The following is a 26333-nucleotide window of genomic DNA, read 5'->3' on the forward strand; positions in this document are numbered from 1 at the left end:
TTCAGTGGTGAAAAGGCCACCTCCCAATGCAAGAGACAGGGGTTTGATTCCTGATCCAGGAAGATCCCACATGCCGAGGAACAACTGCTGAGTCGAGCCTGTGCTCCAGAGCTTGGAAGCCGCAACTGCTGAGTGCATGTGCCACAGCTCCCGAAGCCCGAGTGCCCTAGAACCCATGCTCGCCAAGAAGAGAAGCCGCTGCAATAAGCCTGCGCACTGCAGCTGGAGTAGTCCCCTGCTCTCCACTACTAGAGAAAGCCGGAGCAACCACAAAGACCCAGCTCAGCCATAACTAAATAAATAAAATGCCTTTTTAAAAAACAAGTAAAGGAATGCTGTTGAGAGAGCCCCACTGAAGCAAACACACACACACAAAGCAGGCACCGTTCCCTGTCATTTTCAAACTGACACATTCAAGGACATATTCAGTGAAAGGAACAGAGTTCACAGGCATTTCTAGCCGATAATATTGCCCCTTGGGGGATCATGGAAAATGACCAGTGAATGCTTTAATGTCGAGTTGATGACACATGGCTTAAACTGTGATTCCAGGACTGGTTTAAATAACAATGTAGTTAACATCCTAATCCTTTTAAAAACACAGATCTTCACCTTTTAGCTCAAATTTTGTAAAGAGAACAGGGGTCATACCATGAAATTTTAATTTTTGAAATGTGCTAGGCAGACTACATATTTTTTTGTATTTTCTTTTTCATGTTTTCATATTTATTTTTCTTTTCATTTTTAAAAATGAAAATGATAAATAAATGTATTTATTTACTGGTAGAGGGTATCTAATCACTTTGAAAGGATTAAGAAGGTGAATGAGAGCTATGAACTGAGATAGCTGCTCACCTATGAATGACCACAGGAGACCAGAGAAAATCAAGGGACAGCATTTTCTGAACACAGGAATTTGGTGAGACTGAGATGGTTTAATTTTTTTTTAAAATCAAATTAAATAAGGGGAAAAATTCAAAGGCAAAAATTTAAAAATCCTCATATATCACAGTGGTAGTGATTTTTGGTGCTTTTACTTACTAAGATTTTAGGGCTTGAGAAAACTTGAAGCAGTTGCTCTAATGACTTGAAGCTACTTATCTGGGCCTTAAACAAGACAGCAGCTCTGTACACACCTCAAAGATACGTGGGTCCCCAGCATTATGGGCATATGTGATTAAATGAAGAATCCTCTCTCCCAAATCCAAGGCCAGACCCAAACAAGCCTATCAGTCTCAAGATTTATTTAGATTCATGAAATTCTAGTTAATTTGTTTATGTTAGAATATTGGCTGGTGGTAGTCAGTTGCAAAGTCATGTCTGACTCTTTGTGACCCCATGGATTGTAGCCCACCAGGCTCCTCTGTCCATGGGATTTTCCAGGCAAGAACACTAGAGTGGGTTGCCATTTCCTTCTTGAGGGGATCTTCCCAACCTATGGATTGAACCTATATCTCTTGCATCTCCTGCATGGGCAGGCGGATTCTTTACCACTAGCGCCACTTGGGAAGGGTAGAAACATCAAATCAATGTATTTACAAAGTACCACCTACAAGGACACTGAGATTCAAGAAGCGCATTTGCTCCTGGTCTCACAGATTGTTTCCAAGCCCTTGACTATCCCAGCCCCCAAGAGCCACCCCGTCCATACCTTGCTGTAGCTTCTGCTGTGTTATCTTGGCTTCGTTTAACAGTTTATCACTGTTAGAACTCAGAGTTTTCGCTTTTCTTGGAAGATCTTCCTTTATTACTGTCTGAAAGCAAAGCATTTATCAATCTTAAATGTGATACATATATTAGAAAATACGAGTAAGAGTTTTCATCCTAGCCCTTATCTTTAATCTTTAAAGAATGAGGCTAGAAGGTAAGGCAGAAGTTTAAAAAGACTGTTCCTTAAAAGCTACAGTTAGGGCTCTAGGTAGACATTTGTGGCTTGGGGAGGTGGACCCATCATCACTGATGACATAACGATAAATTATGTGACACCTTTTCATTTTCTCACTGTCACTTGTACAACGCCCTCTGCAATATTAGAGGACAGAGCTGAATTACTTTTAGGCTTTTGATCTTTGGGAGATTAAAAATCTTCAACCTTCCAAGAAGTCTGTTCACTAATTCTCTCATAGTTAATAATCTGTTCTTTATTTTTAGATATAGGCCTATTATATAATGCATTTCAGATCCCACAGGATCCACAGACATGCCCAGGTGAACGACAAATGACAGGAAATAAATGGTTCTCAATTGTGTACAAAAATCTCTTAGAGGAACTAAAAAGCCTCTTGATGAAAGTGAAAGAAGAGAGTAAAAAGGTTGGCTTGAAGCTCAATATTCAGAAAACAAAGATCATGGCATCTGGTCCCATCACGTCATGGGAAATAGATGGGGAAACAGTGGAAACAGCGTCAGACTTTATTTTTGGGGGCTCCAAAATCACTGAGGATGCTGACTGCAGCCATGAAATTAAAAGATGCTTACTCCTTGGAAGGAAAGTTATGACCAACCTAGATAGTATATTAAAAAGCGAGACATTACTTTGCCAACTAAGGTCCGTCTAGTCAAGACTATGGTTTTTCCCGTGGTCATGTATGGATGTGAGAGTTGGACTGTGAAGAAAGCTGATCGCTAAAGAATTGATGCTTTTGAACTGTGGTGCTGGAGAAGACTCTTGAGAGTCCCTTGGACTGCAAGGAGAGCCAACCAGTCCATTCTAGAGGAGATCAATCCTGGGTGTTCATTGGAAGGACTGATGCTAAAGCTGAAACTTCAATACTTTGGTCACCTCATGCGACGAGTTGACTCACTGGAAAAGACTCTGATGCTGGGAGGGATTGGGGGCAGGAGGAGAAGGGGACGACAGAGGATGAGATGGCTGGATGGCATCACTGACTCGATGGACATGAGTTTGAGTGAACTCTGGGAGTTGGTGATGGACAGGGAGGCCTGGCGTGTTGTGATTCATGGGGTCGCAAAGAGTCGGACATGACTGAGCGACTGAACTGAACTGAATACCTGATCACACAGCTTAAAAGCATACCTGGTAAGAATCAGGATATAATACTTCCATGGTTCAAAATCAATAATCAGGGTGATTATTATCTGGTTTTACAAATGATTTTGAATACTGGGCTATGTTTATACACATAAGAAGTGACACATTAGAGCAAGTTCAAGTCTATTCCAGATACACATAAGAAGTGACACATTAGAGCAAGTTCAAGTCTATTCCAGATAACAAATTCTGATCTAAAATAAGCTTTGTTTTTTCCTATTCCCTGGTGCACATAAGAAGTAACACATAAGAAGTGACACATTAGAGCAAGTTCAAGTCTATTCCAGATAACAAATTCTGATCTAAAATAAGCTTTGTTTTTTCCTATTCCCTGGTGCACACAGAAAGAAAACAGAAAAGTGAGTCATCTCCAGAGTGTGTTGAGAGAAGGTGTCGTGGTAGGTGCCCACCTGGAGAGCAGCCTCAGACGCAGTGGTGGCCTTGTCGGCCGCATCCTCGGCTGCTTTGATGGCATTGAGGATGTTCTCATAGGCGGTGGCAGCATCTACGGCACAGCGCACCAGCTCATCCCCACTGGTGTTCCTCTTGATCCTGGAAGATGGTACAGAAGGAGGGCTCCAGCAGTGGCCTCTCCCTGCAGCCAAGCCCCCTTACCTCCCCATTCATTTGGCCGATGGAGATTCGGGGCTGTGGGATCCAAGGCTCTGCTCCAAAGATGCAGCTGGGAATCAGTTGGGTTCGGACCTGGGCCCTGGGTGCCGCCCCCCACCCTAGTCTGTACTTCCTACCAGGCTCCAGCAGCCCCTGAGGTCAGACCCCCAGGCAGCCCACTCACTCCTCCAGCTGCTTGGCCAGCTCCTGTAGGGACTGCGAGTGCCTCTCTGCCTCCTCCACCAGAGATGCTCTGCTGGCCGATCTGGAAAGTTCTCTCACTTTGTCACTTAGTTCGTGTCTTACTTCATTTAAAGTGACAGCTAATTTTTCATATTCCTATATTTTCCAAGTAAACAAGAGATAGTGTCAATTTAAGCAAAGCATGGATATACCATTTTCTTGAACTCTGTCGTAAATGAGGTTTCCAGGAAGCAACAATGAGAAATTGTTTCCTGAGCCCATTCACCACACCAATTACTCCCTGGTTACTTCACACAGTGGCACTGCAGATATTCTCCCAAGTTTCACCACCATTTTGAGCATTTTCCATACGGTGAGTACCCACTTTGATAAATTTTATAAAAGCACATTATTATCCTTAGTGTATTACTGTACTAAACCTAAACACTTTTTCTGATTTAGAAACAGTGATCATAAAAGATATTTTCAAAATGCCCAGTGGGCTTCTGAGAAATACTGCCAATCTTTTACCAGTTATAAATGTCTTCTATTAATTAATGTATGCCTGATTAATTTTTTTTAATTGCTTTTCAGCTTCAAGAAGGTATAAGTGACACAGAATTGTAAGATATTTGAAGTATACAAAGTGATGATTGAATTTATGTATACACTGTGAAAGGATTCCCCTCACTGAGTTAACACATTGATTACCTCATATTTTATCCCCCTACCTCTTTGGGGGGTGAAGGTGAGAAGATTTAAATTATACTTTTGTAAAAAATTTCAGTTATACAATACAGTGTCATCAACTGGAGTCACTTTTTTATTTTATATTAACTCCTCAGACCTGATTCATCTCATTGGTGAAAATGATGTTTAAAAAATACTAGCACAATTTGTTTTTATTACAAAAGTAACATTCACTTATTTCAGGCAAATTAGGTAGGTAGATAGGCAAACAGATATAATACAAACATAGTTGCTGGGGGGAAAGGATACTTAGGGACTTTGGGAAGGTCATGTACACACTTCTATATTTGAAACGGATAACCAACAAAGACATGGAACTCTGCTCAATGTTACCTGCCAGCCTGGATGTGCGGTGGGTGGGGAGAGAATGGATACATGTGTATGTATGGCTTAGTCCCTTCGCTGTTCACCTGAAACTACTACAGCATTCTTAATCAGCTATACCCCAATGCAAAATAAAAAGTTTAAAGTTTGGGAGAAAAAAAAGGAAGACATATCACTCACTCCTCCCCTATGGGACAACCGCTGTTAACATTTTGGTATATTTTCTTCCATCTAAAGACATATATTTGAGGGGAAAAAATGTTTAGCCTATCTCATAAGTTCCTCAAAATGTAATTTAAATGCTTTTTGAGTTTCTAGAAAACAAGTTTTGCCTCTACCTCATGGTTTTTCTTCATCAATTGTAGGACAATATTAGTTTGCATTAAGGAAGAATCTGCCGCAGCTAGATGCTTGGTGAAGTCACTCTGGAGGGAATTCATTTCCTTAACTTGTCTCTGCAGAGAAAAATATCTGTGAGCTGAATGATATACTGTCAGAAGGCACAGGCATATTTATTGGACAACAGCATAGAAGTAATTTCAGAGTCAAAATGTCTTCTTGAACTTAAAGATCATCTAGGAAACTCCTAAGTCATGAGACATCAGTTCAATTTGTCGTGTAGAGGTGTTGTCAAAGTTTCCGCAAGCTGCATGCCAATGAAACAACCGCTGTCACGTTGGAGGAGGTTTCTACACCAGGGCCAATCAGGCCAGTGAGGTGGATGGACAATGAAGCTCTGGTTAGTGGATCAGGGCGAGGGAGTTGAACTAAGCAAATCAGCACTATCAGTACCTCTACATGCTGGCCCTGATGAAGATGCAGGGGCGTTTCAATAAGAAAGCACACAGGAGATTCTACCAAAAATCTAGAGAAGCGCTAACACCTATCCTACTCAAACTCTTCCAGAAAATTGCAGGGGAACACAAACTTCCAAACTCATTCTATGAGGCCACCATCACCCTAATACCAAAACCTGACAAAGATGCCACAAAAAAAGAAAAGTACAGGTCAATATCACTGATGAACATAGATGCAAAAATCCTTAACAAAATTCTAGCAATCAGAATCCAACAACACATTAAAAACATCATACATCATGACCAAGTGGGCTTTATCCCAGGGATGCAAGGATTCTTCAATATCCGCCAATCAATCGATGTAATACACCACATTAACAAATTGAAAAATAAAAGCCATATGATTATCTCAATAGATGCAGAGAAAGCCTTTGACAAAATTCAACATCCATTTATGATAAAATCCCTCCAGAAATATGGAATAGAAGGAACATACCTCAACTTAATAAAAGCTATATATGATAAACCCACAGCAAACATCCTCAATGGTGAAAAATTGAAAGCATTTCCCCTGAAGTCAGGAACAAGACAAGGGTGCCCACTCTCACTACTACTATACAACATAGTTTTGGAAGTTCTGGCCACAGCAATCAGAGCAGAAAAAGACATAAAAGGAATCCAGACTGGAAAAGAAGAAGTAAAACTCTGTTTGCAGATGACACAATCCTCTACATAGAAAACCCTAAAGACTCCACCAGAAAATTACTAGAGCTAATCAATGAATATAGTAAAGTTGCAGGATATAAAATCAACACACAGAAATCCCTTGCATTCCTATACAATAATAATGAGAAAATAGAAAGAGAAATTAAGGAAACAATTCCATTCATCATTGCAACGAAAATAATAAAATACTTAGGAATATATCTACCTAAAGAGACAAAAGACCTATATATAGAAAACTACAAAACACTGGTGAAAGAAATCAGAGAGGATACCAATAGATGGAGAAATATACCATGTTCATGGATTGGAAGAATCAATATATTGAAAACGAGTACACTACTGAAAGCAATCTATAGATTCAATGCAATCCCTATCAAGCTACCAACGGTATTTTTCACAGAGCTAGAACAAATAATTTCACAATTTGTATGGAAATACAAAAAACCTTGAATAGCCAAAGCAATCTTGAGAAAGAAGAAAGGAACTTGGAAGAATCAACCTGCCTGACTTCAGGCTCTACTACAAAGCCACAGTCATCACAACAGTATGATACTGGTACAAACACAGAAATATAGATCAATGGAACAAAATAGAAAGTCCAGAGATAAATCCATGCACCTATGGACACCTTATCTTTGACAAAGGAGGCAAGAATATACAATGGAGAAAAGACAATCTCTTTAACAAGTGGTGCAGGGAAAATTGGTCAACCACTTGTAAAAGAATGAAACTAGAACACTTTCTAACACCATCAGTTCAGTTCAGTTCAGTCACTCAGTCCTGTCTGACTCTCCGCGACCCCATGATTCACAGCACACCAGGCCTCCCTGTCCATCACAAACTCCCGGAGTTCACTCAAACTCATGTCTACTGGTGATGCCATCCAGCCATCTCATTCTCGGTCGTCCCCTTCTCCTCCCGCCCCCAACCTTTTCTAGCATCAGAGTCTTTTCCAGTGAGTCAACTCGTCGCATGAGGTGGCCAAAGTATTGCAGTTTCAGCTTTAGCATCAGTCCCTCCAATGAACACCCAGGATTGATCTCCTCTAGAATGGACTGGTTGGATCTCCTTGCAGTCCAAGGGACTCTTAAGAGTCTTCTCCAACACCACAGTTCAAAAGCATCAATTCTTCAGCGATCAGCTTTCTTCACAGTCCAACTCTCACATCCATACATGACCACAGGAAAAACCATAGCCTTGACAGGACGGACCTTAGCTGGCAAAGTAATGTCTCTGCTTTTTAATATACTACCAAGGTTGGTCATAACTTTCCTTCCAAGGAGTAAGCGCCTTTTAATTTCATGGCTGCAATTAGCATCCACAGTGATTTTGGAGCCCAAAAAAATAAAGTCTGACACTGTTTCCACTGTTTTTCCATCTATTTCCCATGACGTGATGGGACCAGATGCCATGATCTTTGTTTTCTGAATGTTGAGCTTCAAGCCAACCTTTTCACTCTCCTCTTTCACTTTCATCAAGAGGCTTTTGAGTTCCTCTTCACTTTCTGCCCTAAGGGTAGTGTCATCCGCATATCTGAGGCTATTGATATTTCTCCCGGCAATCTTGATTCCAGCTTGTGCTTCTTCCAGCCCAGTGATCTTCATGATGTACTCTGCATATAAGTTAAATAAGCAAGGTGACAATATACAGCCTTGACGTACTCCTTTTCCTATTTGGAACCAGTCTGTTGTTCCATGTCCAGTTCTAACTGTTGCTTCCTGACCTGCATACAGGTTTCTCAAGAGGCAGGTCAGGTGGTCTGGTATTCCCATCTCTTTCAGAATGTTCCACAGTTTCTTGTGATCCACACAGTCAAAGGCTTTGGCATAGTCAATGAAGCAGCAATAGATATTTTTCTGGAACTCTCTTGCTTTCTCCATGATCCAGCAGATGTTGGCAATTTGATCTCTGGTGCCTCTGCCTTTTCTAAAACCTGCTTGAACATCTGGGAGTTCACGGTTCACATATTGCTGAAGCCTGGCTTGGAGAATTTTGAGCATGACTTTACTAGCGTGTGAGATGAGTGCAATTGTGCGGTAGTTTGAGTATTCTTTGGCATTGCCTTTCTTTGGGATTAGAATGAAGACTGACCTTTTCCAGTCCTGTGGCCACTGCTGAGCTTTCCAAATTTGCTGGCATATTGAGTGCAGCACTTTCACAGCATCATCTTTCAAGAGTTGAAATAGCTCAACTGGAATTGCATCACCTCCACTAGCTTTGTTTGTAGTGATGCTTTCTAAGGCCCACTTGACTTCACATTCCAAGATGTCTGGCTCTAGGTCAGTGATCACATTATCGTGACTATCCTGGTCGTGAAAATCTTTTTTGTACAGTTCTTCTGTGTATTCTTGCCACCTCTTCTTAATATCTTCTGCTTCTGTTAGGTCCATACCATTTCTGGCCTTTATCGAGCCCATCTTGGCATGAAATGTTTCCTTGGAATCTCTAATTTTCTTGAAGAGATCTCTTGTTTTTCCTATTCTGTTGTTTTCCTCTATTTCTTTGCACTGATCACTGAGGAAGGCTTTCTTATCTCTCCTAGCTATTCTTTGGAACTCTGCATTCAGATGCTTATATCTTTCCTTTTCTCCTTTGCTTTTCTCTTCTCTTCTTTTCACAGCTATTTGTAAGGCCTCCTCAGACAGCCATTTTGCTCTTTTGCATTTCTTTTCCATGGGGATGGTCTTGGTTCCTGTCTCCTCTACAACGTCACAAACCTCCGTCCAGAGTTCATCAGGCACTCTATCTATCTAACACCATACACAAAAATAACCCAAAATGGATTAAAGATCTAAACGTAAGACCAGAAACTATAAAACTCCTAGAGGAGAACATAGGTAAAGGACTGTCTGACATAAATCACAGCAGGATCCTCTATGACCCATCTCCCGGAATAGTGGAAATAAAAGCAAAAATAAACAAATGAGACCTAATTAAAATTAAAAGCTTCTGCACAACAAAGGAAACTATAAGCAAGGTGAAAAGACAGCCTTTGGAATGGGAGAAAATAATAGCAAATGAAGCAACTGACAAAGAATTAATCTAAAAAATATACAAGCAACTCCTGCAGCTCAATTCCAGAAAAATAAATGACCCAATCAAAAAATGGGCCAAAGAACTAAACAGACATTTCTCCAAGGAAGACATGCAGATGGCTAATAAACACATGAAAAGATGCTCAACATCACTCATAATCAGAGAAATGCAAATCAAAACCACAATGTGGTACCATTTCATGCCAGTCAGAATGGCTGCTATCCAAAAGTCTACAAGCAATAAATGTTGGAGAGGGTGTGGAGAAAACGGAACCCTCTTACACTGTTGGTGGGAATGCAAACTAGTACAGCCAGTATGGAGAACAGTGTGGAGATTCCTTAAAAAATTGGAAATAGAACTGCCATACGACCCAGCAATCACACTCCTGGGCATACACACCGAGGAAACCAGAATTGAAAGAGACACGTGTACCCCAGTGTTCATCACAGCACTGTTTATAATAGCCAGAACATGGAAGCAACCTAGATGTCCATCAGCAGATGAATGAATAAGAAAACTGTGGTACATATATACAGTGGAGTATTACTCAGCCATTAAAAAGAATACATTTGAATCAGTTCTAATGAGGTAGATGAAACTGGAGCCTATTATACAGAGCGAAGTATGTCAGAAAGAAAAACACCAATACAGTATAATAATGCATATATATGGAATTTAGAAAGATGGTAACGATAACCCTGTATTCGAGACAGCAAAAGAGACATAGATGTATAGAACAGTCTTTTGGGCTCTGTGGGAGAGGGCGAAGGTGGGATGGTTTGGGAGAATGGCATTGAAACATGTATATTATCATAGGTGAAACGAATCACCAGTCCAGCTTTGATTCATGATACACGATGCTCGGGGCTGGTGCACTGGGATGACCCAGAGGGATGGTATGGGGAGGGAGGTGGGAGGGGGTTCAGGATGGGGAACACATGTACACCTGTGGTGGATTCATATCAATGTATGGCAAAACCAATACAATATTATAAAGTAACTAGCCTCGAATTAAAATAAATAAATTTATATTAAAAAATAAAAAATAAATTTAAAAAGCCTTTAAATTACAAAAAAAAAAAAAAGAAAGCACACAGGAGGACTTCCCTGGTGGTCCAGTGGTTAAGACTCTGCACTTCCAATTCAGGGAATGCAGGTTCAATACCTGGTTGGGGAACTATGATTCCACATGCCGCATGGTGAAGCCAAAAAAAAATTAACTAAGCATACAAGACCTTAGGAAATCAGGGTGGAGGCTGCCAGAATTCAGAGATCCATAAAATTGGGTCCTGCTCCCTCCCCTTGGCATAATCCAACAGAAGTGTTACCTGCAGAGGCTTTGGGAGTTAACCATATTACCATCTGCAAAGATATTATTCATTTTCTTTTACCAAATTCCTCTTTCTTGGGGTCAGGGGGAATGGGTCAGTCCTATGTTGGACTTCCCAGGTAGTTCAGTTGGTAAAGAATCCGCCTGCAATGCAGGAGACCCTGGTTTGACTCCTGGGTTGGGAAGTTCCCCTGGAGAAGGGACAGGCTACCCATTCCATTATTCTTGGGCTTCCCTAGTGGCTCAATGGTAAAGAATACACCTGCAATGCAGGAGACCTGGGTTTGATCCCTGGCTTAGGAAGATCCCCTGGAGGAGGGCATGGCAACCCACTCCAGTATTCTTGCCTGGACAGAGGCATCCCCATGGACAGAGGAGCCTGGCAGATTACAGTTCATGGGGTCGCAAAGAGTCAGACACGACTAAGTGATTAACACACACACACGACAAAAAATGTCAGTTATTTAAAACATATATACTTTGAATTAATTATAACAATAGTAATTTCTCAACTGTTTGGCAGCACTATTACTCCAGTCCTATACCAGTCAGGAGTTGGGGTGAAGGGATTAGGTCTGCTTTCCCTGAGGTTTAAGTTCAGAAACACTTCTGGCCGTTGAGGAATAAGAGATACTTTGATTTTGCATTTAATACCTCGTTCCTCCTTGATTAGGGTTTCCCACACAGACAGGTTCCTGACTCTGCCACTTGATTAACATTATAGCTCCCTGCTCCCTTGTGCTTGTTCTTAACTGAACCGAGCAGATTCTGACCATAACCTCACCTTGATGGATTCCAAAGCCCTCTCATTTTCTTGGTTGAGGCCAGTGGCCTGCTTTGCTTGGGCACTGGCCTCCTGTAGAGCAGCACGAAGGCCACTGAGTTTGGCTTCATAATCATTTAAAGCATCTCGTATATTCTTCGCCAGTCCATTTTTCTCCACCTGGTGGTTTTCCAGCCAGCTCCTTATCCGATTCAGCACTGAAATATATCACCTTTTTGTTTTCCACTTGAGAAATGAGTGCATTGACACTAAGTTGTAAAGACTACAGAAGAATTGATTTTCTACTCACTTCATGTTTTCCTTGAACTTGCAAGGGAATGAGAAAGGAGGCTAGTGTTTATGTTATGTTGTGGCCTGTACTCATTGTCTCATTTAACTTTTATGACAACCACATGAAGACAGTGATTATCATTCTCATGTTTCAAATAAGAAAATGGATGGCCTGAGAAATTAGGTGACAAGGTTTCAGCCTTGGAACTGGAACTGAACTTGCAGAGTATAAAGCACATGCTCCTTCTATTACTAATACTGTCTCCAAGGCTAACATTAAATTTAAACAATACAAATGCTAAAAGAGAGATGCCACTATGTGTAGATTATCCACTGATATGTCATTCTACTACAGAATAAAGCTCAGTATTTGGAAAAAATATAGCCCTATTATTTTTAAAGTTTTGAGTTAATGTGGCATTTTCCTTAGTTCAAATCTTTAGATATATTCCCTTAATTTCTAGTACATCCATTTTCTTGGTAGTAGTAATGCGAATATCAACGTACGATTCAAAACCCCAATGGTGACGAGGGGACTATTAAAAATGATATAATGAGAAAGCAATAGAGCTGAAAGAAGAATGAAAATGCAGTTAAAAACAAAATAGAGGTACCAGTGTCTAATATCTAAGGAGAAGAAACTATTTTTTTGCATGCAGCTTGGATAGACACAGAGATTATCAAAGTAAGCAAAGAAAGTCAGAAAGAGAAAGACAAATACTATATGATATTACTTATATGTGGACTCTAAATCTAAATTTGTGCTATGTTCACAAATGAACTTATCTACACACAGAAACAGACTCACAGACACGGAGAACAGACTTGTGGTTGCCAAGTAGCAGGGGGTGGGGGAGGGAAGAATGGGGAGTTTGGGTTCAGCAGCTGCAAACTATTATATATAGGATGGATAAACAACAAGGTCCTGCTGAACAGCACAGAGAACAGTATTCAATACTCTGAGATAAATCATAATGGAAAAGAATATGGAAAAAAAATTATATATATGTGCATGTGTGTGTGTAACTGAATCACTGCTGAAATTAACACAACACTGTAAATCAACTATAATTTAATAAATTTTTTTTTTAAAGGAGTTCTATTCCACAACCTCTCAGTAACCTGGAAGGGCTACCAATTTGTACCACATGATGCTCTACTAGTAATAGAGGCTGAAATGGTGACCCCGCCCCCAACCTGGCACAGTGTACTCTGCACCCTGTATGTCAAGCCAGTCAGAACAGACTGGATGCAAGCATTTGGAAGGGTCCTTACATTGTTGAGCCTCTCTTCTTTCAGCTTCGGCATCCCTCAGGTGCTTCCCAAAGTTGCGGGTCCTCAGTTCCCTCATCATGCGCCCCGCTTCAGCCAGCTCTCTGGAAAAATCACCTGAAGGCACCCTGTTTCCATCTCCCTCTGTCCCAGATATCTGCTTCACGAGAACTGGAAAACATCAAGCTGTTTATTAAACTGGGAATTCTGGACTCCAGGAGACTACTAAGAAAAGAGGCAGAGACTTTTACAGAGGGCTCATATTGGTTTTTCAGTATCACTATAGGCTCTTTTTCATAATGCTGAACTCTTTCTTTGTACAACAAAGACTAAAGTAGTATAAAAGATATTTAATTGGGCTGAGTAACTCTTCTTACTGTGCACATTCCGGATGACATTTTTAATCTTCGAGTCCAGCTCTTTTGCACTTTGGGTTGTCCGATCAATGTTGTTATATAATGTTTGTGCTTTTCTGGAATTTATTTGAACCTATATGAAGAGTAAATTGATGAGCAACAAATTAAGTTGTTGGGGGGAAAAACTAGCAACATTTTGAAGCAAAAAATGAGTTGATGCTATTGACCTAAGATATTACCTTTTCTTGCAAAGTTTCAAATTCACGATTCAAGTTGCTCAGTTCTTTTTCCAGACCATCCATTTTTGATTTATGATTTGAAATGGTGGGACGGTAGCTGAGCAGCTGGTTCTGGAAAGTAAAATACAAAGTTAATCATACCCTAGAGTAGAAATTTGGAGTAAGTCTTATCAACTTGGTAAACCTGGCAATGATATGAAAAGATTCATTGAGTGGGACCAGTGCTGTTCCTTAGAAAAAACATATGGTTCTTTGAAATAGGCTTCATGAAGAATTTATGTTCTGATGTTGTGATATGGTTCTAAAATAAAGTAGGAAAATTTAAAGACAAGAAGAGACAAGATACTTTACTTGAATTAATGACCTAACCTTTTAGAAATGAGGGTGATGTCACTTACTTGATGTATTAATTTTTAGATTCTATAATAAAGTCAACTTTTTAAACTTATATTTTACTTGATTATGCTAAAAACAAGTGTCTATGGCTACTCTGTTGATAGAATCAATAGATTCAAACAATTACAGAGCAAGAGAAAAACTCAGAACACATTAAATTGAATACCCTCATTTAATAGGAAAAAAACGAGTAAACAGAAACCTAAAAATGTTGGGTGATTTGTCCGTGCCATGGAAGTATAGATGATCAGTGATTGCTTCAAGACCAAAAATCCAGATCCCTTTCCTCTTTTGGGTACTGAATGGCAACATTACTCTTAGAGGGGACCCTGCTGCATATGGGTTTCCCTGGTGGCCCAGACGGTAAAGAATCTGCCTACAATACAGGAGACACAGGTTTGATCCCTGGGTCAGGAAGATCCCCTGGAGAAGGGAATGGCTGGCTACCCACTCCAGAATTCTTGCCTGGGGAATCCTATGGACAGAGGAGCCTGGTGGGCTACAGTCCACGGGGTCACAAACAGTCAGATATGACTTAGTGACTAACACTATTACTATTGCTACATATAATATCTAGAGTAGTAATTACTTTCAATTTTGGGTTGCTGTTTAAGTATGAATTTTTCCCTATGATTTGGTTGCACTTAGCATACAGAATCTCAGTTCCCCAACCAGCGATCAAACCTGCACTGGAAGCACAATGTCTTAACCATTGGACTGCCAGAGAAATCCCTCAGTTTTTTAGAAAAAAATGTGCTAATATCTTGAAAGTTTTTACAAGAAAAAGCAATACTACTATCTCTACTTGTACACAAGAGCCAGCGTTGGGTAAAAGAACACAGACTTTTCAGCTGAGGTCCAAACCCTAGGTCCACTACTTCATAGATAAGTCCATTGGGCCTTATCTCCTTTATCTGTCTATTCAGTTCAGTTCAGTTCAGTCGCTCAGTTGTGTCCGACTCTCCGCAACCCCATGAATCACAGCACGCCAGGCCTCCCTGTCCATCACCAACTCCCGGAGTTCACTCAAACTCATGTCCACAGAGTCGGTGATGACATCCAGCCATCTCATTCTTGGTCGTCTCCTTCTCCTCCCGCCCCCAACCTTTCCCACCATCAGAGTCTTTTCCAGTGAGTCAACTCGTCGCATGAGGTGGCCAAAGTATTGCAGTTTCAGCTTTAGCATCAGTCCTTCCAATGAACACCCAGGATTGATCTCCCTTAGAATGGACTGGTTGGATCTCCTTGCGGTACAAGGAACTCTCAAGAGTCTTATTAGGGGTTGTAATGTTAAGCTGCTGGGTTCTTTTTGGTGGTTGCTGCTGCTGCTGCTGCTGCTGCTAATGGTGGTTAGTGGGCTAATATTATAAAATGTCATGTATACACAGAATCATTCAAAAAAGTTGGTTGCTTTGTCACACATATTCCTACTCAGTTTTCATAGTGTTTGTGTGATATTACAAGAAGATGGTTCTGTTTTAATTGTGCTGCAGAAAAACGAGGCACATGATTGCAGGTCAGAACACCTGGATAAGAGGTATAGTGGGTGAACATACTCTTTAGAATTTCGTCTTGGTGTGAATTCTTCTAGAACCACCACATACTAGCTGTGTGATTGTAGGCAAGTTACTTGGCTTTTATATACCTGTAAAAAATAGCACTATTTTCCTCACAGGGTGTTGTAAGATTTAAGGAAAGCACTTAGCACAGGGCCCTGGGCATAGGATGGATACCACAATGTTCGTTCCCTTCCCTTCCTTGAAAAAGTGCAAGACTGTATTGATGACATCAGTCATTAAAGTGCCTTTTTTTTTCCCTCTGAACACATAAAGGTTTTTCCCCTCTCCTCTCCATATTAAGCCTCCTAGCCATGCACTAAAATTACCCTAATGGGATGGAAAATAGCCATTTTTTCTACCACTATTTATTTTTGCTGTATGTACTCAACCATAGCCACTAATGGTTTCGAAGCAGCTTTCATTCCAAAAGCCCTTAATTTAACTTTCCCTATTAGCTTAGGGTTCATCTCACCTACTGAATTTTTTTACTTTTGAGTAGATTTTTTAAAATTTCTATTATTTTTAAATTAGATCTTCTCACATTTACCTCTTCTTGTTTGGTTTCTTGTATTTTAAAAGTTTTTCTAATTTCTTGTTTCTTTCATTGGATGTCATCCTATAAAGTAGTTTTCAGATTGTCCTGTGATTTCCGTTTTTGCTAAATGGACTCATCACGTGACTGCTGCTTCTGCTGCATGTCTCTCTCATTAGCTTTCACAGTGTTTTCAGGCTCATTCTGAGAGGGTCTCTTGTGTCCTGTCCGGCGATCTCAGGGTCATTATCACTCCTGCCCCAGGCCCCTCCAATCCAGGGCCAGGTCTTATATCGGCAGCTTAGGGCTTGCACACTATGGTGATGCTTAGAATGTCACACTGCAGCACAGATCCTGGTTTGTGAATCTGGTCTGTGTCCTGGCTATAAGGTTGTAGCTTTCCTAGTTCTCATACAATTGTTGCCTAACAATGGGAACTGGGCAGTTTCAAGTCTGTTTCTTCAGCCTTCATTTATAAGCAGAAAAGCCCCTATTCCCCCCAGGCAGGAAGCCCGACTCCAGGCCATGGGGCACTTTCAGCCCCAATACTTCTCAGGATACCCTCTTGGCTACCTTCTTTCCAAAGGGTACATAGAACATTCTCCAAGATGACCATGTTCTGAGCTATGAAACAGATACCAACATACTTAAAGAGAGCTGGAATCATAAAGCATTTTCTCTGATCCCAACAGAGTTAAACTAGAAATCAATGATAGAGAGTTAACTGAAAAATCTTTAGTTTGGAAATTAAACAATATAGTTCTAAATAACTTAGGGATCAAAGATATGTCACAAGGGAAATCAGAAAATCTTTTGAAATTGACTGAAAATGGAAACCGACACATAAAAATGTGTTGGATACAGCTAAGGTACTGCTTAGGGGAAAACTTATAGCATTAAATGCTTATATTAAGAAATGTTTTGGATCAGGAAACAAGCTTTTATCTTAAGAAACTAGAAAATGAATAGCAAACTAAACCCAAAGCAAGCAGAAGGAAGAAAAGATATGGATAAGAACAGAAATCAATGAAATTGAAGACTGAAAAACAACAGAAATCAAGGAAATAAAAAGATCAATAACACTGATAAACTTCTAGCCAGAAAAATAAAAAGAGATAAGACACAAATGACCAATAACCGGAATGAATGAGAAAGCATCACTACAGACTCTGCAGATATTAGAAGGATGCTGCTGCTGCTGCTGAGTCACTTCAGTCGTGTCCGACTCTGTGTGACCCCATAGACGGAAGCCCACCAGGCTCCCCCGTCCCTGGGATTCTCCAGGCAAGAACACTGGAGTGGGTTGCCATTTCCTTCTCCAATGTGTGAAAGTGGAAAGTGAAAGTGAAGTCGCTCAGTCGTGTCCGACCCTTAGCGACCCCATGGACTGCAGCCTACCAGGCTCCTCCATCCACGGGATTTTCTAAGCAAGAGTACTGGAGTGGCTTGCCATTGCCTTCTCCGATTAGAAGGATAATAAGGAAAAATTATAAACAATTATATGTCAAAGGTCCATCTAGTCAAGGCTATGGTTTTTCCAGTGGTCATGTATGGATGTGAGAGTTGCACTGTGAAGAAAGCTGATCGCTGAAGAATTGATGCTTCTGAACTGTGGTGTTGGAGAAGACTCTTGAGAGTCCCTTGGACTGCAAGGAGATCCAACCAGTCCATTCTAAAGGAGATCAATCCTGGGTGTTCATTGGAAGGACTGATGCTAAAGCTGAAACTCCAATACTTTGGCCACCTCATGCAAAGAGTTGACTCCCTGGAAAAGATTCTGATGCTGGGAGGGATTGGGGGCGGGAGGAGAAGGGGACGACAGAGAATGAGATGGCTGGATGGCATCACCGACTTGATGGACATGAGTTTGAGTGAACTCCAGGAGTTAGTGATGGACAGGGAGGCCTGGCGTGCTGTGATTCATGGGGTCGCAAAGACTCAGACACGACTGAGCGACTGAACTGAACTGAACTGATACATCAATATATTCGGTATTAATAATTTACGTGAAATGAAAAAATTACTTGAAAGGCACATATTACTGAATATAACTCAAAAAGAAGTAAACAATCCTAATTGTCCAATGCCTATTTTTAACTGATCTTGTAGTTAAATTAAAAAAAAAAAATTAACAAAGAAAACTCCAGGCCCAAATGGCTTCGCTGGAAAATTCCACCAAACATTTAAAAAAGAATTATTATAGCAAAGTGATACAGTCATATATATATATATGAATTAACAAAAGCAGTTCCCGTCTTTTGATGGGGAGCTCATGGTTTATAATATAAATAGCATTATTTTGAGAGAGGGATAAGTTAGGTATGGCATTGGGTTTTTTTTTCTTTTTGCAGCTTGAGGCAGTTGTAAAATAACTTAACGTAGCTTTTTGCAACTGTGTATTCTATAGTATTTTTTTCATTTGGTAAAATTTTAACTGTTAATGTTTATGGCATTGTGCTTTGTACCATTTATTAAATAAAAAAAAAAGAAAAAAGAATTATTGACAATTTTACCAAAATTTGTGTTTGAATCTTCTGAACACAGGATACTGAGATAAAGACTATGAGAAAAATGAGACCAGAAACATTCAGTACATAAGGCATGTTCACTTACAAGTGTCAGTTTTCTGTGTTCACTGTACTTTTTACCAGGAGAAATCTAATCTTCATTTAGAGCAGAAGGACAGCCGCCCTGAACCTTAAGTGGAGTCAAGCTCCCTACCCCTCCCTGCACGAGGAGTATTCATTCATGCAGCATCTGTGAATTCACCGAGTAACTGCTCTGGGCCAGGCATCATGTGGCACCCAGGGATACTTACCCTCAAGTCCTTGGTCTGGGTCTCCAGGCGCCTGATCTGCTCTAGGGTCCCTGCGCTGACACTCAGGCCCTGCAGCTGAGACTTGACCAGGCGCAGCTCGTCGTCCATGGTGGCCAGGTCGTTCAGGAGCATCATCACACAGCTGTCACAATCTGTGGGGCCACAATCAGAAGCACATGTGCCACTGGCTGGAGCCAGAGGAATGCAGACCAAGCCCCAGGGCCGCATAGCAGCCCGGTTAATACACAGAGAGCCCCTCACAGGCAGAAATCACCATCTGGGACTTCTCAGAGAAGGAGGCAATTCTGAAAAAGGGAGATCTCTAGACGGGAGCATTTTACAAAGAAGTGGTGCAGTGGGGAGAATGAGTGAGGGTGGTCACAAGATACAAACGTCCAGTTATAGAGAAAAACAAATATTGTACATTAACGAATATATGTGGAATCTAGAAAAATGGTACAGGTGAACTTATTTCCAGGGCAGGTATAGAGATGCAGATGTAGAGAATGACATGTGGACAAAGAGAGGGCAAGAGAGAGGGGGACGAATCAGGAGAGTAGCACTGACATATACACCACATGCAAAGTAGCCAGTTTCTGGGAACCTGCTGGGCAGTGAAGGGAGCTCGGCTCAGTGCTCTGTGATGACCTGGAGGGATGGATGGGCTGAGGGCAGGAGGGAGACTCAAGGGAGAGAGGATACATGTAAATGTATATAACTGATTCATTTCCTTGTACAGCAGACACTAACCCAATATTGTAAAGCAACTATACTATAAGAAAAACATTTTAAAAAATAAAAAACAAGAGAAGTAACTTAGCATGTAAAATGTACAGCATGATGACTATAGTTAAGGACACTCTATTACATATTTGAAAGTCACTAAAATAGTAGATCTTAAAAATTCTTAATGCACAGAAGAAAATCTGTAACTGTGTGAGTTGATGGATGTTACCTAACTGTGGCAATCATTTCACAACCTCAACATATATCAAATCATTATGTTGTAGACTTTAATACAATGTTGTGTGTCAACTATATATCAGTTTAGTTCAGTTCAGTCGCTCAGTCGTGACAGACTCTTTGCAACACCATCAATCACAGCACGCCAGGCCTCCCTGTCCATCACCAACTCCCGGAGTTCACTCAAACTCATGTCCATCGAGTCGGTGATGCCATCCAGCCATCTCATTCTCTGTCATCCCCTTCAGTACAACTGGGCAAATAAACGGTGAACCTATGCAACTTGTTGCTTATTCTTGTTGCTTATATGGGAAAAGGAATAATAAATAGTTTTTATTTATTGAGTGCTTGCTATTTACCAGGAATCATGATAAGGGATATAAGCATTTTTCCAACAACTACATGAGGTTAGTATAGTTACTATCAACCTCAGTTTCACCATTGTACAAATGATGAAACAGGCTTGAAGAAGCAAGGTCACTGGCACGAGATCATACAGATACTAGTCGGCAGAGACTGGATTTGACCCTAAGCAGCCCTGCTGGAGGAGGGCATGGCAACCCACTCCAGTATTCTTGCCTGGAGAATCCCATGGACAGAAAAGCCTAGCGGGCTACAGTCCATGGGGTTGCACAGAGTTGGAGACAACTGAAGTGACTTAGCACACGCAGCCCTCCTTCCACCTCCTCCCACCAGTGCTTTTCCATGTCACAGTCTGGGGCTCACAGATCTGAAGCTGAACCCCACAACCTGGAAAGGAGGGGGCACTTTCTTTTCTCACCGTCACATTCTTCTCCGGGACCACCATCTTTCGGTTCCTGGTTTATGCAGTCTGAAATGAGAAGTAACCAAAGAAGACAGTGTTACTAAACTTACTCTTCATGTAATTTATAACTTGGCTTTTAGGAAAGCTAGTTTCAGAAAATTTCAGTCACCCAACCACCCAGTATTGCCAGCTCTTCCCTTCTCCCTCCCTCCCTAGGGCCACTGTTCCGAGAGCTGTCTTGGATCCCAGCAGTCCAGCTGCAGGAATGTCTCTTGTGGCCTCTCTGATGATATATTGTTTCTTCTCTCCAAAGGGTCATGTGATTCTTATGAAGTTAACACTCCAAGTTGTTACTGTTGCCTTCATTTGGTGGCCTCTTATACAATTGCTGATGTCTCTTCCAATATCATTTGAGAACATTCAATAAACACTCACTGAGTGCCTTTGAGCACTCCCTAAGTTCCATGGCCCTGTGCTAGGGGCAGGAATACAAAGATAGAAGACAAAGTCTCCGCTGTCCGACAGGCGCAGGTTCAATCTCTGGTCAGAGAACTAGTGCTCCTTAATCATCAGGGAACGAAATGGTCCTGCGGGGGAGGTAGACACATTTCCCAGCAGTGTGACAGATGCTGCAAGGGAGCAAACACAGTGGACTAGCTCCACCAACTGCCGCGTGTACATGCTGAATCTTGAGGTTCTCAGCTACAGACAGGAAAGCCTAACGGTCATCCTTGGACATTCTTCACTCCGCCAACTTCTACTCCTTTCCCCATACCATGCATACTGAAATGTCCTCTTATTTCCCTCTGAAAAATCATCTAACTTCATCAAAGGAAAACTCAAAACTTTCTTAGACATGCAACAAGGAGGCTTTCAGGTGTGTTCTCAACAGCAGCTAATACTCTACACTTTGTCTGTATACATGTTTTAAACCACGTTTGCTTTTCATGGTAAAAAAAATATATAAGCTTATTGTGGAAAATTTGGAAAGATCAGAAAAATGAGATAAAACGTTATCCTTGATCCTACCACTCAAAGACAATCTATGTGCCCCCCCAGTGTATATTTGCATACACGTTAATTTATTATATGTAATCAGAGGTTTCTCTTACTCATCCTTTTAAAAATAAACCCTTTTATTCACTCTTACGTGTATATATAAGAAGGACTGATGCTGAAAGAACACTGGTAGGACTGATGCTGAAGCTGAAGCTCCAGTATTTTGGTCATCTGATGTGAACAAAAGACTCATTGGAAAAGCCCCTGATGCTGGGAAAGATTGAGGGCAGAAGGAGAAGAGGTCGTCAGAGGATGAGATGGCTGGATGGCATCACTGGATGCAATCAAAACGAACTTGGGCAAACTCTGGGAGACAGAGAGGGACAGGGAGGCCTGGAGTGCTGATGTTCATGGGGTCACAAAGAGTTGGCCACGCCTGGTTGACTGAACAACAACAGTATATACATATAGCTGTGTCACCTTTATTTCCTCAATTAGACCGTGACTCCTTATAGGCAGGAAACAAGGTTTTATTTCCTTCATAAACTTCTGCAAATATAGCACCTTGGACAGTCTATGGGGAACTGGACTTATGAGGAGGACTGATTTATCAGTGCAATTTTCTCAACAAGTTTGAGTTTTGACCACCAAGGAATCTGTCCATTACTGGGTAGAAAAAAAAAAGAATGAATGCAAAAAAAAAAAAGGTGGGGGAGGGAATCCCATAGGGACAAATGTCTCTCATGTGTGAACATTTTATTCCATTCGAGGAACAAATAGTTACCATCCTCATTTCAGGTTGCTTATTTTTGTTATTAGAGTAGGGACAAGGAGGCTTGAAAAGGCATCCATCTCACAGTACGATGTGTCTGATGTTGAAACTTCTCCTGAACACCTCCAAGGACCTCCAGGGACAGTAGAATTCATCTCCTTTTAAGCCAGTTCTTTTCATCTTTAAACATCTGACGCTTCCTATTCAGAATGATTTACGATATAGGCCTCCCTCTAGTTTCCACTCCCGGAAGTGAGTTCCAGCCCTTAAGTCACATCGAACAAGACCCACCCTTCTCCCACACATGCCCCTTTCAGATCCGTCCTTTCCAAGTCTACTCTCCACTGTCCTCTCCACAGGGCTACAAGTCCCTTCACAGTTTCACCTTCTTTCTGAACAAACTGAAGCGTGTCTATTGCTTTGTAAAGACAACCCCCTCCCCCACCGAGGACCTGCATGGGCAGCAGACCAGGGAACAGTAAGCCACCTGGTTCTGGACACCAGAGCTCAGTGGAGATAGTACGAGGCGTCTAAGGAGACATGTCATCTCTTGATTCATATCAAACTCACCACTGACTGAAACCTTAGCCGTGACTCACTTATCACTACAGGATTGAACACATGCAAGCCTCAACATAATTTTGTCTGGTTAGAACTGGCCCCTCACTCCAGGCTGTTGAGGACCTATTTTATTCTAAATGTGTCATAGGAGGTATTTTCTGGCTCCTCCAACTTTGTGTCATCTGATAACTGAGTGGGCAGGCCTTCTATATTTCCATTCAGGTCAACGATGTTGAGCAAGATGACCCTCAGATGAAGCCCCAAAAAGAGACAACAGGCACCTCATTCTAGACTGACAAGGAGCATTTACTCTGCAGTCCTTTGGGAACAGTCACTTGAGCAGATCTAATCCACGCATCCAGGGTGTAGTTCTTTACCTTGTCTATGAGATGAGAGATTTTATCTAAGGATTTGGTGTTGTACTGTGTCAATGGCATTTTCCCGATAAATCCATTAATATTCTCCATTAGACAGAGGATGAGATGGTTGGATGCCATCACTGACACAACAGACATGAGTTTGAGCAAACTCCAGGAGACAGTGGACCGGGAGGCCTGGCGTGCTGCAGTTGGACACGACTTAGTGACTGAACAACAGCAAATATTTTCCATCAAAGAAGGAAATGGAGACCCTTCCTTTTTCTCCTAATCCATCTATACTAACTTCCAGTTAATGTCTTTTTCCTGCAGGTAAAATCCATCTCAATTATACACTCACATTCTAGAAAAGTTACTGCTTTAGGAGAAGAGCACTTTGAATTCTTCAGATACACACGCAAAGGAAGCTGATGAGAGAATAACCCTATATTGGCAAAGAGAGATCTCACCAAAATCACTGAAACAGGGTTTAAAGTTATTTTGACTATAATTAAAGAAGTTTAAAAAACAATTTACCTTAAAAAAACAAACCTACTTGAAGTTAAGTTATTCACCAAAGCTGTGAGTACCACCTAAGCATTCCCCACTTTGTCGAAACAAGGGCACAATTTGTTACGTGCAGTTGTGTACATGCTTCCTGAAAAGGTCTATCTGGCTTCTTTGCCTGCTATGATATCCGTTCCGTTCTGTCGCTCAGTCGTGTCTGACTCTATGCGACCCTGTGGACTGTAGCCTACCAGGCTTCTCCGTCCATGGGATTCTCCAGGCAAGAATACTGGAGTGGGTTACCGTTTCCTTCTCCAGGGGATCTTCCTGACCCAGGGATCGAACCCGGGTCTCCCGCATTGGAGGCAGACGCTTTAACCTCTGAGCCACCAGGGAAGCCCAGTGTGATAAAGGCAGGTTAACAGAGGTGTGAGTTGATCTTACCTCCGTTCAACGGGTCACAACTGCTCAACTGGCCATTGCTGTTACAATTGCATGGCTGGCAGCTGCCTCCAAATTTCTGGGGATTTCCAAAATATCCAGGAGCACACCTACACAGAATACAGAAAAAGAGAGGAAACACCCAAAGAATGCATCATTTACTCCACCCAGTTTTCTCAACTTCCAGCTCCCTGTTTGGGATATCATAACCCTATGGGAGAAAAGGCTGACATAGATTTGCATGAGTGAATGTATCTCAGTAGAGATATTTGTGACTTGAATGGGAATGGTGAGGGTGGGAGGTAGGCAGAGATTTCTCCCTTCCCCCTTGACACGCAGATGACATACCTACAGCCAAATGGCGGATAAACAAAACACAAACAGGAGTCAGTGGTCTGACCAGTATGGAAATTAGGGATGGGTGAATTTTATGCAAGAGCTGAATTTCTGAAGATATCACACAATTACATACTGCTTAATTTACAGCTAATTTCCTCAAAGGTAAAAAAAGGAAAATTCATATAATATCAATTTTTTGCATAAAGGGGGACTTCATTAATATTTCTTATTGTACTATTCCAACTCTGCATTTATTTATTTGCACTAATTACTGCAGTGATGTACATAACAGGTTTAAATAACTGAGCAGTTACAGCTGCTACCTTGGCCTGAGGCTTTATTATTCTAGATGATTTAGTGATGAGATGTCAGTTCCTTATTTATAAGTTAAAAGATCATATTCCCTTGATGGTGAGTTTTTACTTTTTTCAAACAATAAAACAAACCCATGTTAATGTTTCTGGAACTGGGAGGTAAATCAAAAAAGTTCTGTTCATTAGCAAAGTTCTACTTTCACTCTATTACCCACCCCCCAAATTGTCATTAAGTTGGTATGTGTGTGTTGTCTTATCATCAATGGAACTTATAGAATCAAGGAAATATGGCATTTGGCTCTCTTCCCAAAATTTAGGGCTTCCCATGTGTCAATCAGTCCATTCTAAAGGAGATCAATCCTGGGTGTTCATTGGAAGGACTGATGCTAAAGCTGAAACTCCAATACTTTGCCCACCTCATGCGACGAGTTGACTCACTGGAAAAGACTCTGATGCTAGGAGGGATTGGGGGTGGGAGGAGATGGGGATGACAGAGAGTGAGATGGCTGGATGGCATCACCGACTCGATGGACATGAGTTTGAGTGAACTCCGGGAGTTGGTGATAGACAGGGAGGCCTGGCGTGCTGTGATTCATGGGGTAGCAAAGAGTCGGACATGACTGAGCGACTGAACTGAACTGAACTGATGTGGCACTGGTGGTAAAGAATTCTGCCTGCCAATGCAGGAGACGTAGGAGAAAAGGGTTCGATCCCAGGGCTGAAAAGATTCACTGGTGGAAGAAAGAGCAACCCACTCCAGCATTCTTGTCTGGAGAATCCCATAGAGAGGAGCCTGGCAGGCTACTGTCTATGGGGTCACAAACAGTTGGACACGACTGAAGGGACTGAGCACACATGCAACCCAAATTTAAGCTTTGTATCAGAGAATTTCCAGGCAACTTAAATATGTTTTTCCAATGGATAAACTGGTGATATACTGCAAAGGACACAGGTTTTGAGTCAGGAAGATCTGGCTGCATGGATTCCTGCTTTCACCAGCGTGCATGTAATCTTGGGCTTATCTGAACCCCACAAGCTTTCACTTCTTCATCTATTCCTCTTATGAAAATGTAAGCTCCAGGAGGATGTGATTTTGGGAGGCTGTTTTGCTCACTGATACATCCTTCGCACCTGGGACAGTGCCTGGGCACATATTAGGTATCAGATATAAATACATGCGGAATGAATGAATGAAAAACTGTACTAACCATATCTATTTTGGTGGATAGATATAAAAGATAAAGCAGTAAAGAATCTAGTACAATGCCTGCACATAACA

General features: G+C 41.4%; 1 protein-coding gene across 6 annotated transcripts in view; it reads right to left on the reverse strand.

Moving 5' to 3' along the window:
• Positions 1 to 26333, reverse strand: part of LAMA3 (laminin subunit alpha 3) — a 266410-nt gene that overhangs the window by 43424 nt on the left and 196653 nt on the right. For all 6 annotated transcript variants that reach the window (XM_055417088.2, XM_088833464.1, XM_088833460.1 and 3 more), the window contains 11 exons: positions 24405 to 24511; positions 20781 to 20831; positions 19037 to 19188; positions 13732 to 13842; positions 13514 to 13625; positions 13140 to 13307; positions 11595 to 11791; positions 5260 to 5376; positions 3849 to 4003; positions 3463 to 3604; positions 1652 to 1754 (listed from right to left, as the gene is read on the reverse strand). In XM_055417088.2, the coding sequence (XP_055273063.2) occupies positions 1652 to 1754; positions 3463 to 3604; positions 3849 to 4003; positions 5260 to 5376; positions 11595 to 11791; positions 13140 to 13307; positions 13514 to 13625; positions 13732 to 13842; positions 19037 to 19188; positions 20781 to 20831; positions 24405 to 24511 (1415 nt within the window). The remainder of the gene's footprint in view (positions 1 to 1651; positions 1755 to 3462; positions 3605 to 3848; positions 4004 to 5259; positions 5377 to 11594; positions 11792 to 13139; positions 13308 to 13513; positions 13626 to 13731; positions 13843 to 19036; positions 19189 to 20780; positions 20832 to 24404; positions 24512 to 26333) is intronic.

This window comes from Moschus berezovskii, chromosome 28 (assembly GCF_049115385.1).
Source record: "Moschus berezovskii isolate FMDL1 chromosome 28, NW_MosBer_1.0, whole genome shotgun sequence".
In the NCBI taxonomy this organism is placed as follows: Eukaryota; Metazoa; Chordata; class Mammalia; order Artiodactyla; family Moschidae; genus Moschus; species Moschus berezovskii.